This window comes from Semicossyphus pulcher, unplaced genomic scaffold (assembly GCF_022749685.1).
Source record: "Semicossyphus pulcher isolate SPU_LCO1_2020_fin unplaced genomic scaffold, fSemPul1.0.p SCAF_22, whole genome shotgun sequence".
NCBI classification, from domain to species: Eukaryota; Metazoa; Chordata; class Actinopteri; order Labriformes; family Labridae; genus Semicossyphus; species Semicossyphus pulcher.
In genome coordinates this window covers 18,475,601-18,492,782 of record NW_027211696.1, presented here as the reverse complement: position 1 = coordinate 18,492,782, position 17,182 = coordinate 18,475,601, and the positions used below count along the sequence as shown (strand labels likewise).

Here is a 17,182-nt window from a genome sequence, read left to right as displayed (position 1 = left end):
TAAACTCCTGATTCAGTCTCAGTGATCACTCTGTCAGTGTGAGCTGAAGGAAATTAAGGAACTGAAGTAAATCTGTGATCGCTGATTTTTTGCGCCAAAATGTGCACATATTTCTTTAGATGGGTAAACACGACGAGGCCTGGATGGTGCTCAAGCAGATCCACGACACCAACATGCGCGCCCGAGGAGAGCCGGAGAGAGTCTTCACCGTGAGTACACACACGCCGGTCTTTACTCTTCCATCCTCCTCACTGCTGCAGTGGCCGTCAGCAGGTGACAGGCCGGTGTCTCCCCCTGCAGGTGAACCGGATCAAGATCCCCAAACAGCTGGACGAGCTGGTGGAGATGCAGAACGAGTCAGCCAACCCGGTTCTCAAGGTCCTCTTCAAGATCAAGGCCGAGCTCAGAGGAGTACGAGGCTCTTTTCTTTGTTTGTGTTGTACTGAGATTCTTTTGTTTTGAAGATTCAGACTGAGTTTACATCTTCTCCCTTTCTAACAGATCTGGACGACTTTCATGAAATGCTTCAACTACCCAGTGAGAGACAACACCATAAAGCTGGCTGCAGTGTGGTTCACACTGTCGTTCGGGTGAGAGACCCTCTGTGTGTTTATCGTTCACTTCCTGCATGTTAAATGTTAAACGACGCCCTCCGCGAGACTCCGCCCCGTCACCACTGCTTCCCGGCCTAATAACAGTTCCAGTGAAGTGTTTCGCAGCAGGGCAGATGCTCTCTCACTTACGTCCTCCTGATGAATGTTGACAGGTGAGATTGGAAAGAGAGAAGCGATTAGAGGGGAGGTGTCACTCGGCTTTTTTTTCAGCTGGCTGCTTTAATGAAATACAGTTCGTATGTGTCGGAAAGTTTTAGCCCAAAAGGGAAAGCTGTGTTTTTCTGCATGTTTGGTTTTATTGTGGTTTCATTTTTAAACTGTTCTTTGCTCTTAATTTGTGTTTTAGGAAACTGATATTTTTTTGTCTTGTCTGTTGATTCTTGGACTCTGTGTGACCTCTGTGTAACCTCTCTGTGACCTCTCTGTGTCCTACTTCTCATTCCAATACAAAAAAACAGGTTTCTTTTCCCACTTCCTGACTCCAAAATACAAATTATCTAGCTGCACCTCTGACTTAATGTTGCCCAGTTACAATTTAAACTAATAATCTCGAAGATCTTCATTTAGATAAATGTCTGTTAAGTCTTAGCAGACATTTATTTAAATGAAAATCCTCCAGATTATCATGAACACACACACACACACACACTGAGCCTCTATTTCACCAGAGTCAGATGATGCAAAGTGCAGGCAAAGTGTCGCTAGTTGAACCCGTTCAAACTCAGAAGTCATTACTGTTTCATGAATGTGTCAAACGTCTGCAGGCGTGTAAGATTCTGCAACCATTGCACCGCACGAGCCAGAGGAGGAATCAGCCACAAACAGCACGCTGCTGACTTCTGTTGACTTCTCCCCATCAGAAACTTTGAGCAGGAATACTTTAACTTAACACTTTACTTTAACTGACTGAGACTGAGAGATCATGTCAGAACATAGGGATGGATTTAAAGGTATCAGAACAGAATCAGCTGAGAGGAGGAGAATCTACACAGCAACGTATCTGAAGCGTATTTTTGTTGTTCAATGCTGCAATCTCCAGCAGTCGCGTATGCTGCACGGGAGGCAGGCGTAACACGGGAGTCATTTTCTGCTGCTCCGTTCGTTGCGTCATGACTACTTTTCCTCGTTGCTGCGCATCAGTGAAGCGTAGAAAGCCTTTGACAACACATGCACACAACCAAAGAATCCAGGTTAAATGATGTGATGTCTTCATTTTGGCCAACTTCAATTTCTGTTTCCTGTTGAAGTTATTGATGAGCAGGCGAGATTCATTGGATAGAGCGAAGAATGTAAACAGAACAAACAGAATGTGTGCACAATTAAGAAATAGTCTACAGGTCAGTTGCAGAGTTGTCTTCTTCTACTGTTTTCTACCTATTTACGGCTGGAATCACAACTACCATTGGCTCACTTTGAGACTCATCTTTGCTGTAGATGCTGCCATGACGCTCACGTGTCGCGCACGTTTGCCTGTCGCCACAGTGTCACTGACCGCATGTGAACCCCTTTAACAACGAGCTTTCTCTGTGTTCAGGTTCTACGGCCTCTCCGTCTGGTTCCCCGACGTCATCAAGCACCTTCAGGCCGACGAGTACGCCTCCAGAGTGAAGATCCACAACAACGAACGCATCGAGGACTTCACCTTCAACTTCACCCTGGAGAACCAGATCCACAGGAACGGAGCTTTTGTAAACGACAGGTGAATCAAAGCGACTGCATCTTAAAGGAAGTGATTCTTTATTGAGAGCAAACAGCTGCAGCGTCACACGTTAGGATCCACACCCGTGGGCCTCTCTCTGCTCGGTGCTTTAAAGCCTCTTGTCCTGTTGTAGGACAGCAGCACTATTCTTCATCCCCGTAAACAACACACGGCTGCCGGTAATATTAATCCTGCCGCCTTTATCTCCCGCACAGCCAGGAAATTAAAAGCCTTATCTCTCTCTCTCTTTCCTTCCTTCTTTCTCTCTCTCTCTCTCGCCCGTACACACACATCTTCTCCTGGTTATGATGCTCGCTCACACAAAGAGCGGAGAGAAGATGCATCGATATGCTGTTTTTGTTCTCTTCCATCCTCGCTGCCGACCAAAATACCTCTTTATTAAGAGATTAGATCAAGACCAAACGCACGATACTGTGTGCAGCAGCATGCAGCAGACCGTACTAATCAATAACAGACCTGTTAGACATGTGAAGTTCAGCTTTATTGTCATATACATTTGACATGCATGTGTCTTTGCTCTCTCAGCTCTTAAAGCAGAGTGCTGTTTGATTCGTACGTTGCCTTCAGAGGAGAACAGGGACGGACTTGTGTGTTTAATACATACAGTCTGTTTTTGCACAAACTGTTCGGCTCTTTTACGTCATAAAAAACACATTTTTTATGATTATTTTTCATGTCAATGTTTATTAATTCTTTAGAAATGTTTCTTGATTGTTTTCAGTACTTTTTTCTCTTTCTTATTTCCTCTATGTTTGAACTTATGCATCAAAATACAAAAGCAAATTCCTTGACTGAGAATTTGTTTCAAATTAAATCTGATTCTGAGGCAGAACTGTTGTAAAAACCTGGCGTTCACAGCAGCCTGCAGACTGGGCTGAGAAGCCTGGGGATTACTCCAACATACTTTTACCTACAGATTTGAAACTTCACCCACGTTTAGTCTGGACATCCAACATTCTTAAAATCGTCTTAAAATGTGAGACAGCATTACAGGTCTACTGGAGTACTCAATTTTCTTCCAGAAAGATCTGTGTGATGTCTGTTAAATTAAAGCTCCGGCACTCACTGAATTATGGATGACTCAGTTTAATGTGGGTAACGAAGGCATTCCGGCTCTATGCCATCTTCAGCATACTGAGGAGACAAAGGAAATTATTTATATGCCCAGGTGAGATAAGTGAAAGGACGGCCCAGCAAGAAGGAATGTGGGAGGTGTAGTCGAAATACAGACATGCATGATTTTCTACCGTGCACCCGAAACGCTATTTTGAAACAAAGTTTGGAGTTGTGCGCGCTACTAATGTTGTATTCATCTCTGTTAAATTGCCTTAAGTGATGTCATGTGAGGCAGTACTGTTTGGTTCTGAAACATAAAAATATGGGGGAGAAGAAGTGAGCTAAGCAGACTGCTCCTCATCTCTTCTTGAGGGTAGCAGCTTGAAGCTACATTGAACACAGCTAGCAGAGAGAGCCCAAATCTGTAGTTACACCATTTGCTGATGAATTACCTTGTAGGTAATGTAGGGTCCAGGATTTGACATGAGGGAAGTGTCTTGGTTCTGGTTCCTGGAATTTTATTCTGAAATTATTTAGTATTGAAGATACAATCTCCAACATTCCATTTATTTGCTCTTGAGCACCATCCACTGATGGTAATCTGTAATTAAGGAAGCACACTTCCCAATTTAACCAGACGTCCACGGCTGGCTCCCTTTGTCATGGTTCTAACGCTTGATTTCCTCGCTTTCCTTTTCAGACTGTTTGCTTCATCTGAGCGTCGAGTTTGTTTCTTCTTCTTTGGATTTTCACTTCTTGTTGAAGTTGTATCTGTAGTCATCCATCTTTTATTTGTTTGTTCAGCCATAGTAGATTACTGTTTACTCACAACACTTGCAGAGAGCGGAAAAGCAGCCGCTTAGCTCCGCCTACCCTCTCTGGCAGACCAACCACTGCTGGCTGATGGAAAACGTGTCACTAACTGGGCAGCGCTTGGGTTTTTTTTCCACCAAAGTCGCCACAGACACTCAGTCCATAATTCTGCAGATGCAAAGGCTTCCATCAGTGGGCCATAGACTCAATCACATTTATTTAAATGAAAAAGTTTGAGATGGTTACTTTAACATCTTAGCGGTGTGTTTCCTTATCTTAGGTTTGATCCCTTTTCCATATCTAAACTTCCTCCCCCGTCTCCCCTCTTCTCCTCTCTTCCAGGTTCATCAGTATGAAGTTCAAAGCAGTAAAATTCATCGACTCATCTTTCATCAACTGCTACTTCGAGGACGTCTCCTCCGTCGGATCCATCTTCCAAAACTGCACCTTCGTAGACTCCTTCTTCTACAACACGGGTGAGTCTCCAGCTGCACTCACATTCGCAGCGTTCCTCTCTTGTTCTGAGGTTTTTCCTTCCACCTCAGAAAATCCTATTATTGCTCACACATAAGTCTCACTCAGCGTCTGCGTCTCTGTCTGACACTTCATTTGGGGTGTAACGTCCGAGCTCCTGGCCGAGAGAGAATCGTGTTTGAGCATTTACGGCTTTGCTTTATGCCGATAAATGACTGCTTAACCTCTCTGCCCCTGCACAGATTGCCTTTCTGAACTCAGGCGACTGTATTTAACAAAGACAGAGCGAAGAAAACTGCAACTTAAAGCCACAAAATACAACAAACAATACTCGGAACAGCTACTTTCTTTGTGGAAGACATTGGAAGAAATGCATCTGCTTTGGAAACATACAATAGTACCTTTAATTCGAGCAGCCCTCGTGGTGTCTAAACGTTATGGTGCTCGAGCGGGAAGAGAAGGAGAGGCCGGATGTTCAGAGAGAAACTGCAGCTGATTCAGACCTTATGGGAGCGCCGGGTGGAAAAATGTTTCCCCACAGCACTCAGGAAAAGAGCTGAACATGGAAACAGTGAGGGCGCGTCAGGTTGCCGGTAATGCCCCCTGGGAAATGCAGTCTCTTTGCCCCCGGCGATGCGTCTCTAGAGAGCGGAGGATAAAGACAAACGAGGGGAGACAGACTGAGAGGGGGAGGGAGGGAGGGAGGGAGGGAGAGCAGAGGTGAGAGCCGACCAGCAGCTGCAGTTTATTAATAAAGCGTTTCAGCTTAGAGAGAGACATGAAAGACATTTAAATTATCCTGAATATACTGTTAGTATCACACGAGTGAGGTCCAGAAGAGTTGTTTTAATGGATTAAATAAGTGAGGAAATATAGTGCACGGGTTTATTTACAAGAAAGCCTCATTGAGATTAAAGGAACGTTTACGTATAACAAATGAAAGGTTACATGTGTGCATGTGGACAGATACAGAAACATATCTGTGTACAGTGGGTACGACTACATGTCACAGACGCCTCTACATGTGGAAGATGCCTTAAATTAGAATTACATAAAGGTTTATTGTTCATTCTTTTGTTATTGTCTTATGTTCAGATTTTAAAACAAGCTGTTAATTAAAATGTGTATGATTTTAAATTAAAGAGTGGTTCCAGAAAAAGGTTGCAGTCGAGAGCCAACCAGCTTAGCACAGACAAAAGCAAGCTGGAAATGTTTTGTTACATGCGATGTTCAGGTAATGTTTTGAGCGGGAAGTTTTTATTTGGTTCCCATAAATTTAATAGCAGAAGAACGTTCTCTGAAAACATTGTCAGAAAGTTGCAGTGAGAATGTTCAAATCACATTTCAGGAACGTTTTATAAATCACGTTCTGCTAGTTCAGGCCGAACAAACATCCTGAAAAGATCCTCAGGATGTTGCAGTCAGTATGTTCTACCTTTGTTTTTATGGAACTTTGAGCAAATGTTTTACAAAAGGCGTTCTGACGTCCAAGCCTCAATAACATCCTGAAAATATCTTCACAATGTTGACGTTAAAATGTTTGGTGCATCCTTCGCACCCCATCGTATCGCGAGATTCAGTGAGCACTAATTCAAACGGAAGTTTTTGGTGGCAACTCAATCAAATAGCTACTGTTACGCATATTTAAGAAAACGAAAGGGCCCTTGAAAGAAATTATCTTTAAAATAATAGGTTAAGTTAGGCGACGTTAGTTATGCCGCTAGCTACCTGTTGCTAGGCGACAGGAGCGGTGACGCAGGGGTAGACCAGACCGCCTCATTTCAGTTTGGCTTTAACGGTCTACGCAGGCTATGAATGGAGCATCCTCTGTGGACCGCTTCCTTCGAAGGCTGCACAGTCTAAGTTTTAACGTTACAAGAACTTTATTTGAAATGATAAACATCCTTAAAACGTTCTTTGAATATTAGATTAAAACGTTTTCTTTCAAACATCATTAGAACTTGTAGGTAATGTTAGCCGATGTTATGGGAACGTTCTGGATGAGGCGCTGCTGCGTAGCATAGCTTCCAATTTCCCCATATGCCACTTTTTGCAGTATTGCCGCAAACATGTCTTGTGCGCCACACAAAAGAAAGGAATTTTTTGATCCAAAGAGTTTTAGATTCATAAGTCCGTCCTCGAGCCAAAAAAAGCCTTTTACATGATCACAGTGTGAGCGGGGAACTCGTCGGGCAGACGCTTTTCCTTCAAGTACCCTTAAAGCTCCATCTTTGGCTCCTTTATCAAATTCTTTTCATCTTTTCGTGGTCGGAAGCAGTTTCTTCCTGGTCTCTTGTAACCATTTATGGGGTAGACAGTAGCTCAGTCTGTAGGGACTTGGCTTGGGGGCGGTTCAAGTCCCACTACGGACACAAGTACCTGGAGAGGTGCCAGCTCCGCCGAGGTGTCCTTGAGCAAGGCACCGAATCCCCCCACTGTTCGGGGTGCATTTCCATGTGCAGCCCCCTCCATGCACTAATGCACCTCTTTGTGCACTCTCTTTGTGTATTTCAGCTGCATTTGTGTGTTCATAAAAACATGTTTGTAAAAACATGCTACACAATTAATAAAGTATATGCTAAACTTGCTCCGTGCTCCCAACAAGATAATACAATAATACTTCCTTAAGACTTTCCACAAAGTTCTTTTTTAAGGGGATATGTGCCAGGGGAGAGGTACGGGTGGGGATGGGGGGTCTAATTGTTAATTGTTTATTTGTATGTATGTGTCTCTCATGTTCTTATTGTTAAAAAAAACCACATTCTGTACTGACATTATTGAATGGAACTATTATTAATACGTAAAAGCAATAAAGAAAGTCAATAAAATAAGACTTTCCACAAAGAAAAATGATCCCATCAACATTCTCTTTGGCTTTTACATTCAGAAAAAGTACATCTGAACCCAAACTGGCTCTTCGCTGAACTTGATGAACTTAATGATTTTGATTTATTGCATCAGCAGCAGCCAGAGCTGAAGTCAGAGCATGTCGTTGCTGCAGCAGTGATGGAGACTCACAGAGACCAGATGTTACTATTTTAAACTAAACTGTAGACGCGCTGCAGACAAAATGCATCATTCAAACATTAAACTGAACTCTTGTCTCCCACACTTACAGATATTGACGACGCCAAACTAACGAATTCGAGGGTGATCAACAGCTCCTTCCACCACAACAAGACGGGCTGTCAGATGACGTTCGACGACGACTACAGCGCCTACTGGGTCTACTTTGTCAACTTCCTGGGAACGCTGGCGGTGCTGCCTGGGAACATCGTCTCTGCCCTCCTCATGGACAAAATAGGACGACTCAGCATGTTGGGTAATATTATGTCTGGTTTATGATTATCTCCATGTGTATCTGTGTGAGCGAACTGTGGTGAAGTAAATGAGGCTACATGAAGATGCATGTTGTGTCCTGCAGGAGGCTCCATGGTGCTGTCGGGCATCAGCTGCTTCTTCCTCTGGTTTGGCACCAGTGAGTCCATGATGATCTTCATGCTCTGTCTCTATAACGGCCTCAGCATCTCCGCCTGGAACTCGCTGGACGTGGTCACTACAGAGCTCTACCCCACAGACAGGAGGTGAGTGCTAGACTTAAGACAGACACGGCTCTGATGACGTGTATTATTAGGCATTAATAAAACATTTGAAAGCTTAACACTGAGCAAAACAATAACTTTAAGCGACATATGAATGCAGCACCAATTAAGAACGATAAAGAAGTCAACTGCAAGACACAAGGAGAGAATAAAGATAAAGAAAATCCCATTTTTTAGGAACAGTAGAAGCTACTTTATGTGACCCAGACATCTCACCCTGTCCTCTGTGTCTTCTCTGCCTCTTTGTGTTTCAGGGGCACAGGCTTTGGCTTCTGTAACGCCATGTGTAAGCTGGCAGCGGTGCTGGGCAACCTGATCTTTGGCTCGCTGGTTGGCATCACCAAGGCCATCCCCATCCTGCTGGCATCGTCCGTGCTGGTTGGCGGCGGGCTGGTGGGGCTGCGGCTGCCAGACACACGAGCCAATGTCCTCATGTAAACCTGAACACAGAGCAGTATGTTGTTTACCAGGTATTCACTCAGTGTCCTGAACAATGAGTCAGTCACAGACTATGATTTAGGTAACAAGCATCGCAGGCGTCCTTCTTGTATTTATTGTTTGACAAATAATGTTGATTATGTTCACAAACTGTTCGGTTATGTCTGAGTGGATTACCTGGTAAATAATAAAGGATCATTAAATGCAGTTTAACTTAACGATGAGCTGCAGATATGACGAGTTTGTTAACTACAGTCAAAGGTAAAAAGTGTTGCAGAAGCCCTGGGCGTTCCTGCAGGAAGTACAGCTCAGAAACACGTCTGAACTATCAGTGGTGATAAAACTCTGCATATCAGCAGCTCATTGATCTCCTATAGGCTGTTTCACACATGCAGCCCTCAAATGCATGTGTCAAAGCAGCAAAAGGCTTAGACTTCAGACAACCTTCCCCAACCATCATGCTCAGCCTCGCTCAGATCAAAGGAACAGTTTGATTTACACTTCCTTCTACAACTGGTTAGCTTAGCGTATAGACTGGAATCAGGGGGAAAGAGCTAGCCTGGCTCGAGCATTTGATATCTTATAAATCACTTTGCAGAAAAAGTAGAGCCGACTGATATATCCTTTGGCCGATACTATCCGCCGATATGGGCTTAGCGCAGATATATCAGCATAAATGTTTCCTTACTGTGCAAGTGAACATAACATCCATTGACAGTACAATGATAAAACAAAGGATATACCACATTAGCTATCAACACATGTCAGCACAGGTTTTAATAAGGAGTTTGCTAACTAGCCAAAATGCTGATGAGTCAGCAGCTTCACAATCACGTTTAGCAACAACGTTCATCTTAGCAAAACACACAGGTAAGTATTACTAAGATTAATTACTCATCATTATAGATCGAAAGCAACACAAGATAACCTTAATATGCTGCAACAACAGCGTTTACATCATCTCTGACTGCTGCACAGGCGACTGACAGTGTGACAACACAACACGAGAGGCGCGGAAACGCTCAGAGATTTCTAGCGTCACTTTTGCGTAACTTATGTAACACGGTGTACGTAACTGACGTAGCCGCTATATATTTACAGGATTGCTCTGCACAGTCTCTGGAACGGGAGGAATTCACAACAAGTCGAAAACTTTAATTATGTTTTAAGACACATGAAAAGCTCTGCTTAAAATAATTTACTTAAAAACCCTCCCGAGGCGTCTGGTCCTTCTCCCTCATTAAAAATTATGAATCTGCAGAGGCCCCGCCCACTATGCACATTTCCAACCGCCCCCTCCGTCGTTTAGTGGCAACTTCCTGAAACTCAGCTAGCTTGAAATGTAGTAATTGGTAGCACTAACGTTAACGTCAGCAGTCAGTCGTGAGTTTGCCGTCCATTAACGGGATTGGCTCCTTTGGTTTGTGACGTCACAAGCCTGCCAATCTGAACACGTGTTGTTCAGCCTGTCCTTGGTACACTGCAGTTTAAAAGCAGACAGGCCCAGCCATGGAGATGGAAAAGCAGCCTTATAAGCACCTTTGAATATTTACATCAGTGCAAAATTGGTGCAATATTCAGTTAGAAAAGGTTTGTTTTCATTCCAGCTCAGTTATCCGTTACCTGATCCTCTAAAAATCTGTTTTAAATGTCCCTTTTCGGTGACACTGATTAAGAAGTGAAAAAACAAAAAGTTGTGGCTTCATGGAGGCTGGTATATTCACTCTAAGTTGTCTTCACACTTCTTCCTTGTTCAGATTAAACAAATGAGGTAAAACAAGCTCATTATTGAGCTTTCGAGGTACTCTTTTACCTATTCTGTTACCTTTGGACGGAGCCAGGCTGACTGTTTATCTTATTCCAGACTTTATGCTAAGCTAAATTAGCTTGCTGCTAGCAAGCATGAGGATGGTATCAATCTTCTCATCTAACTCTCAGCAAGACGGTGAATACTCCTCCGTTTCTTTTAGAACAATGATGATTCTCCTTTGTTTGTATATATATTTAGTTATTTATTATGTTTGTTATTTATTGATTCACCGGTTTGTTTTAATGTTTGTTGGGCCAGAAATTTTAACTCCTGCGATCTACGAAAGGTTGGTGACGTTCAAGCCTTTTGCTGCAATTTGCAAGAATGACAAGGCCATAGAAAAAAAATCAATAACGATGTAGTAGTTTAGTGAAAACCGGCAACTTCAGCAGCTACATTTCTAACGTGAAAAGAAGTTTACATTTTCTGCTTTTTACAGTCAGAGACTTTTGGGATTGGAAACCTTTTGTCTGAATGCTTCCTCTCTCCCTCTCTCGTGTCTGTGTCGTGTTCGTCTCGTGGCGCCGAGCTCACCATGAAGGGCTTCGCTCTCCGTTTGCAATCTGATCTGTCAAGAAGAATTTATACTCTGCTCTTATAATCTGCTCCTCTCCGTGTTTTTTTCTATCTGTATTGGTTTCTTTATGGTGTCTCTCATCCAGTCTTGTCCTCCTGCTCTGTTTATCTCCTCCTGCCTTGCTGCTGCTCCCTCTTAAACTCAAAGGCCTTTCTCAAATGTCGTGCCTCTCTCTCTGTCGAGCCCGTCTCTTCTTCCAAACCTTGCTGGAAGCTTTGCTGCTCTGTCCTGCTTTTTTTTTTGTTGTTGTCTCATCTCTGGATACGGCAGTGTGCATGAATGTGTGTGTTTGTGTGTGTTTGAGAGTGTGTGTCCAGACAAACCCTTCTAAATACAGCAACCATCTCTGAAAGTTTTGTTTAGTCTATACCAAGGAACTTGGAGGATTTGAAACCCGTGCATAAGTGAAATTAAAAGCCATGCTTAAAGGATCAGTTCACCCAAATCACAAAAGAACACATATGTGCTAGCCATGCAGACATCTCATCGTAGTCCCAGATTAAGGTCCCGACGTGGGCCTAACCTGGAGTAGGTGCCTAACGCATTAAGTGTGTTGGTGTTGGCGCCACCATGGGAAACCCAAAGCAATATTCATGGGATGGAAATGGGAATACCATTTCGACTGCAAAGTTCCACATTATCAGTTTGGAGCCCATTGAGGGCCCGTTGATTGCTCTTCATCAACACATCGAGGCTGATTGTTGGGAGACTTCCATGGAAACTGGGGACAAATTGAATGGAACCAAGTTGGATATCCCAGATGGTCCCACATATCAGCCAGGGTGCAATCTCTGAACCCATGGGCTATGATCTGATGGTTTAGACGGCCAAAAATATAGTAACTAATATGGAATAACCAGGCCCATTGTAGCCCCACTCGTAAGTGTTTGCTGGGCAAGCAACATTCCCATCCCCAGAACAAAGAAAGAAGATCACCCTGCCCACTCGCTCACGGTGAATGTTCCTGACTCACCCCGACTTCTTGCAGACATTTTACCAGGAGGCTGGCAGGAGAAAGTCTGCACAAAGTCGGGGTGAAAATCTGGGTAATATTGGGACATTTTCAGGAGTGCAGTGAATGTGTGAAAGGGGCTTCAGAATTGGGTACCTGGGCTTCTGCACGGCTCGATGTAACCGGAGCTGAAGAAGGAAATATGTGTTTTTGTGATGTGGGTAACGTGAGCCTTTAAAACCTCTGATGAACGCGACTCTTGCTGCTACGACGTCGGTGTTTTGCTGTTAAAATGCGTTAGGGAATCTGTAACATGTTCTCTTCTGGGTTCAGTCAGTCATATACAAATGTAACACTAAAGTGCAGTACTGCTTCATTCCAATCATTTGATGCTCTTATTCTGGAAAGCATATTTGTGCAGTACATGACCTCCTACACGCAGCTATTTCTGTGAAAGACTACTTTAGTTTGACTAACAGGAAGTGTTTGATGTTTGATACTTTATTTCTGCTGCTGAACGCTCTCCATCTTTCCAAACTGAACTCCTGCATGTTTGTTACTGAAGTCCTTCTGTTGTGTGTGCTTTTCCCATCTTGGTGTCTTCACTGTTCCTCCAGGGGGGGGGGACAGACATGTGATTCCCGGGTCAAAGGTGAATGTATCATTCTCGTGTGTCGTTTGTGGACAGGTGTTCATTATACTGAGTTGACTTTAAGGTTGTTGTGAAAGGGCATGCTGGTGGTGAGAAGGCTGTATGTGCTGCAGAATCAGAGGTGTTCAAATCTGCACGAGGAGGGAGTCCGGTTTTATTAAGGAGGAATAAAGTTGCCAAAAGCTCCAGATTTGAAAACCTCTGCTGTGAAACAATACGTGGAGGTGTGTGTAAAAACTCTTACCTGTCCTTGATATGATTTATTTTGATAAGAAAAGGCTCAAGTGAATGCAGGTGGATTCCTCTGGTGTACTGAATAAAGAGTTTCATTTGATCAGCTGTGGGGTTGTTTTTGTTCATATTTTACACCAACAGATGGCGCCATTTATATTAAATAAACCAAGACGGGCTTCTATAAAGTTTTATGAGTGAGGGTTCAGCAGCCTCATTTTATACCTCTGAATGACTTCATCGTCGCTCCCTGTTAAGTGTTTGTGTTTCGCAGTTTGAGGGGAAAGGTGAGGGGTCGTAAACAGGGCGTGTCTGGTGTAAAGGTCTGTCGTCAGTGTACATTACAGAAAATGAGTTACGTGACGAGGTGACCAAAGTAAAAGCTAAAAGTGAGGAATTATTAATGTTTATGTATATTATTTTTTACTCTGTGACATTTTCTTAAACACAGTTCTGATTTTTTAGTCCGACATTTTCTTTCCATTGGAATATTTCGACTTTAGATTTGTTTCCAAACAGATCAAGGGTGTTACAATTATCTCAGGAAACTCTTACATGTAGTTTCCAGATATTTGAGGTGGGTGGCGTCACCCTGCATCCTGTCACAGGCTGGGCAGGAAATGTCAGCTAAGTGAGGAAGGAGGGGTAATGGGGGCCAATTTAGTCTCCACTTCCTTATCTCTAAATTTAGAAACACTTAAATATAAGTCACTAATGTCGCTATTAAGCTCAGCGTTAGGAGGAGTCGACCTATAAAACATTGAGGTCAACAGAAGAGCTGAAAAAATAAAAAAAATCCCAGAGGAATGTTCCCCCCCAAACTCTACACACTTCAAATATTTATATACTTTCATCTTTTATATACATTACTATATACATTATTACATTGACCACCTGTTCACCAACACGTCCGTAAACAGCTTTTTTTATCATAAATACTTTCAAGTCTTTTTGCTTCTCTTTGGATTCCAGCCACAGAGAAAACCCGCCTCTTCAACATGTGCAGAATTAAAAGGCAGGTTTGAAGTGTTTCTCAGATAGAGATGGTCACAGTTTTGCTTTTAAAGGGCCTGAAGTAAAGACTGGATCCCGCAGACCTGGACATGATCAGAAAGAGGAAGGGGTCCAGGCAGGCGTGGACGCAGCACAGACACACTGCGGTTGTAAAGTGCATGTACAAACTTTCGGTCCCATTTGCAAATAGCTGCACATAATGGAGGAAGTGCAGAACTCCAGCGGGGGCGAAACAAACCAGGAAGATGGCAAACACCAGAGAGCTGGCTTTGATGTACATCGTCCAGTCGAGTTGTGACCGCTGGAGCTCGCGTATGATCCGGGTGAAGCAAACAGCCGTGACCACCAGGGGCGCCAGGAGGCCGAAAAGAGTTAAAAACAGGTTGTAGTAGAGCAGGAAGACATGGGATTTGTAGTCCAGAGGTAAAACATCGTGGCAGGTGATGCGGCCCAGCTCAGGGAGCCTGTAGCTCTGCTGCACGAGGAGCTCGGGGACGACAGCAGCGCCAAACACCGCCCACACGGCCACGCTGACGCACGCCGTGTACGTCCTCTTGGGGAGTTCTCTGTACATGAACGGGTGAACCACCGCCAGGTAGCGCTTGATGCTTATGCAGGCCAGCGTCTGGGCTGAGCAGTATAGGTTGCCATAGAAACAGGCCGTGACCACTCGGCAAGCAGCCTCCCCGAGCACCCAGTGGTTTCCATGGAAATGGTAGTGAGCCTTGAAGCAGAGGGAGAGGAGGAGGAGGAGGTCGGACATGGCCAGGCTGCAGTAGAGGATGACCGAGGACACTTTTCTGATCTTGGTGGCCAGAGTGCACAAGATGGCGACATTGGCCGGGATCCCAACAACGATGACCAGAACATAAATAACGGGGATGACCCGCGTGCTAAGGGAGCCGAGGAGGTACCCCACGGTGCTGTTGCTATGTAACCGCAGTACTGGAGGGGAATGGGATGAAATAGGAGCCTGTGTCCTGTCTGGGACGAGGATGAAAGGGGTCTCAGGGTCCGGGTGTCCTCTAAAAGTTCTGGGACCAGGGACAACAACCTCAGAGCCGTTCTTCTTCTGCCCATTCATTCTGTTAAGGGGGCTAAGGAGGTACCCCGCCGCGCTGTTGCTATGTAACCGCAGTGGTGGAAGGGAATGGGATGAAATAGGAGCTTGTGTCCTGTCTGGGACGAGGATGAAAGAGGTCTCAGGGTGTCCTATAAAAGTTCTGGGAACAGCAACCTCAGAGCTTTTCTTCTTCTGCCCCTTTGTTTTATTTTTTCCTGCAAGAAAAACAAGAAAATGCAAAAGTTCAGGATCATTTTATTCCTGAGAATCACAATACTCAAATAAATGTTAATCAAAAAGTGCTGGAAAGTAACTGAGTACATTTACTCAAAGACTGTGCAGTAGTTGGGTACATTTTCAGGTACCTGTACTTGCCTTGTCTTTCTTGATACTTGTACTCCACTACAGTTCAGAGGGCAGTATTGGACTTTTTACTGCACTATTTATTTATTTGAAAATTTCATTTACTTTGCAGACTCAGATTCATGATCCTAAATATAATCAACAAATAAATTATGACGCATTTTTATGGATAAAGTAAAGACTTAATTTGCAGGACAAACATTAAAAAACAAGCCCCATCTCTACCAGATGCAACATTTAAGTAATAGTAATGTATCAATAATTATAATTCGATCATGTCACACAGACTTAATAAATAGGCGGTCTTTAAAACGAGCTCTTTGTGTTCCTCTACAACATTTTGATGCTGAAGTGAAAGCAGAAGTACTTCAGCTCACCGCAGCGCCCGCAGCTGTTCCACAATAAATCAGTGACACTTTTTCCTGGAGATTTGAACACATCACTGTGGTTTCAATTTCAGTCACTGACTAACAGTCACTTTTAGGCCTCATGGTGTGACACCTTGTTACTTCACTGAGCTCCTGAACCTAGATGTGCCGGGTAACTGATGAGGGGCCTTTTGCCATTATGTCCCCCAGACTCTGTAACAGCCTGAGGACCACGTTAGCTTTAGCTTAGCAACAACTTCTGAATCTTTTTTTAAAAACACATTTTCATTAAAGGGAATTTTCCAAATCCTTAAGGCACCAACTTTTGTTCCCTGATACTGCCGTTTGTCAGATTTAGTCTCTTTTAGAGTTTTGTTTGTTTCTTCCTTTCACTGTATTTTCCTGCACAGGCACCTGTTCAGAAAGATGCTATACAAATAAAGATTATTATTAAGATATTATATTATTAAAACATATTAACACATATTTTAAAACAACCCACCTGGTCAGCCAATTAAGTTAGACTTTGTGAAGTCAGGTGATGTTTTCTGTTTCGATTGTGATCATTTTGGTAACAACAAACATTTCAATTTAATCAGTTCCCTTTTTTATGCAGTCTGTTATTATTATTATTATTATTAGTATTAGTATTATCATCATGTACACTTTATATTTAATCTTTATTTGAGTTTATATTTTTTACTAATGTTTTGTACTGTATTTTTGGAGCTATCTGACGCTATAATTTCCTTGAGGATTAATAAGATTCTATCTGATCCTATTGATATTAATATTGTTATTAATATTATTATTTTGAATTCTGGACGAGAAATACTTAAGTAAAGATTTAACCTACGTTTTAAAATAATTGGATTACAATATTACAATATACATATTTGACTGCAACTAATCCTCATTCTATCATGTATGAATATTTTAACGATGTCCTTTATGAAGCTGATAATAGTTCAGTGTTTGAAATGTTGTGAAAATAAAAAAGGGGAGGCGATGCCTTCAGATCACTCTGTTGTGTAATTAATCCTGTGGTTTAAACACTAATGATGAAGCATCTTGTGTCACATGTACAGAATGTGTTTGTAGAAATAGTGAATCATTGATGTGCACGTGTTGGCTCGTTATCGATACATCCGTTTGCATTAACTAAGAAACCAACTCAACCAGAGATCCACAACAACTGTCAGCAACGCTTTACACTGTTCACACATCATACAGGTACGTATATCAGAGTAAGTGAAAAGAAGAATGACATTAAAGTGTCTCTTACCTTTCTTTTGAAGAGTTCCACTCAGACAGAGGAGGAGAACCAGGAAACACAGGAGAAGTTTCCCCATGTTGTCTTCTCGTTGACAAGCAGTGAAATCAGGAGTCAGAGGCAAGTGTCACTTCTCTCTGTGCTTCGCTTCATTTCCTCGTC

The 17,182-nt window shown here is 43.1% G+C and overlaps 2 protein-coding genes across 3 annotated transcripts in view; one reads left to right on the top strand and one right to left on the bottom strand.

Moving 5' to 3' along the window:
- The window catches only part of LOC138601972 (synaptic vesicle glycoprotein 2C-like), a 34,270-nt gene extending 25,553 nt beyond the window's left edge, over positions 1 to 8,717 (top strand). Inside the window, exons 5-12 of one of the 2 annotated variants that reach the window (XM_069673318.1) lie at positions 120 to 209; positions 301 to 411; positions 502 to 590; positions 2,149 to 2,313; positions 4,546 to 4,679; positions 7,796 to 7,999; positions 8,102 to 8,261; positions 8,534 to 8,717. In XM_069673318.1, the coding sequence (XP_069529419.1) occupies positions 120 to 209; positions 301 to 411; positions 502 to 590; positions 2,149 to 2,313; positions 4,546 to 4,679; positions 7,796 to 7,999; positions 8,102 to 8,261; positions 8,534 to 8,717 (1,137 nt within the window). The remainder of the gene's footprint in view (positions 1 to 119; positions 210 to 300; positions 412 to 501; positions 591 to 2,148; positions 2,314 to 4,545; positions 4,680 to 7,795; positions 8,000 to 8,101; positions 8,262 to 8,533) is intronic. The other variant, XM_069673319.1, reaches the window with a different exon arrangement.
- A 5,009-nt stretch (positions 8,718 to 13,726) lies between these two features.
- Positions 13,727 to 17,182, bottom strand: LOC138602171 (proteinase-activated receptor 3-like). Its single transcript, XM_069673588.1, has 2 exons — positions 17,033 to 17,182; positions 13,727 to 15,231 (listed from the first exon to the last, which is right to left on the bottom strand). Exons 1-2 carry the CDS (start codon positions 17,097 to 17,099, stop codon positions 13,973 to 13,975), a joined length of 1,326 nt encoding a protein of 441 aa, XP_069529689.1. The 5' UTR covers positions 17,100 to 17,182; the 3' UTR covers positions 13,727 to 13,972.

Excerpts from the sequence above, each read along its gene's own strand:
- LOC138602171 (XM_069673588.1), bottom strand. The coding sequence starts at position 17,099 with ATGGGGAAACTTCTCCTGTGTTTCCTGGTTCTCCTCCTCTGTCTGAGT. Across the intron at positions 15,232-17,032 it reads TGGAACTCTTCAAAAGAAAG|GAAAAAATAAAACAAAGGGG; the intron begins GTAAGAGACACT and ends TTTTTCTTGCAG.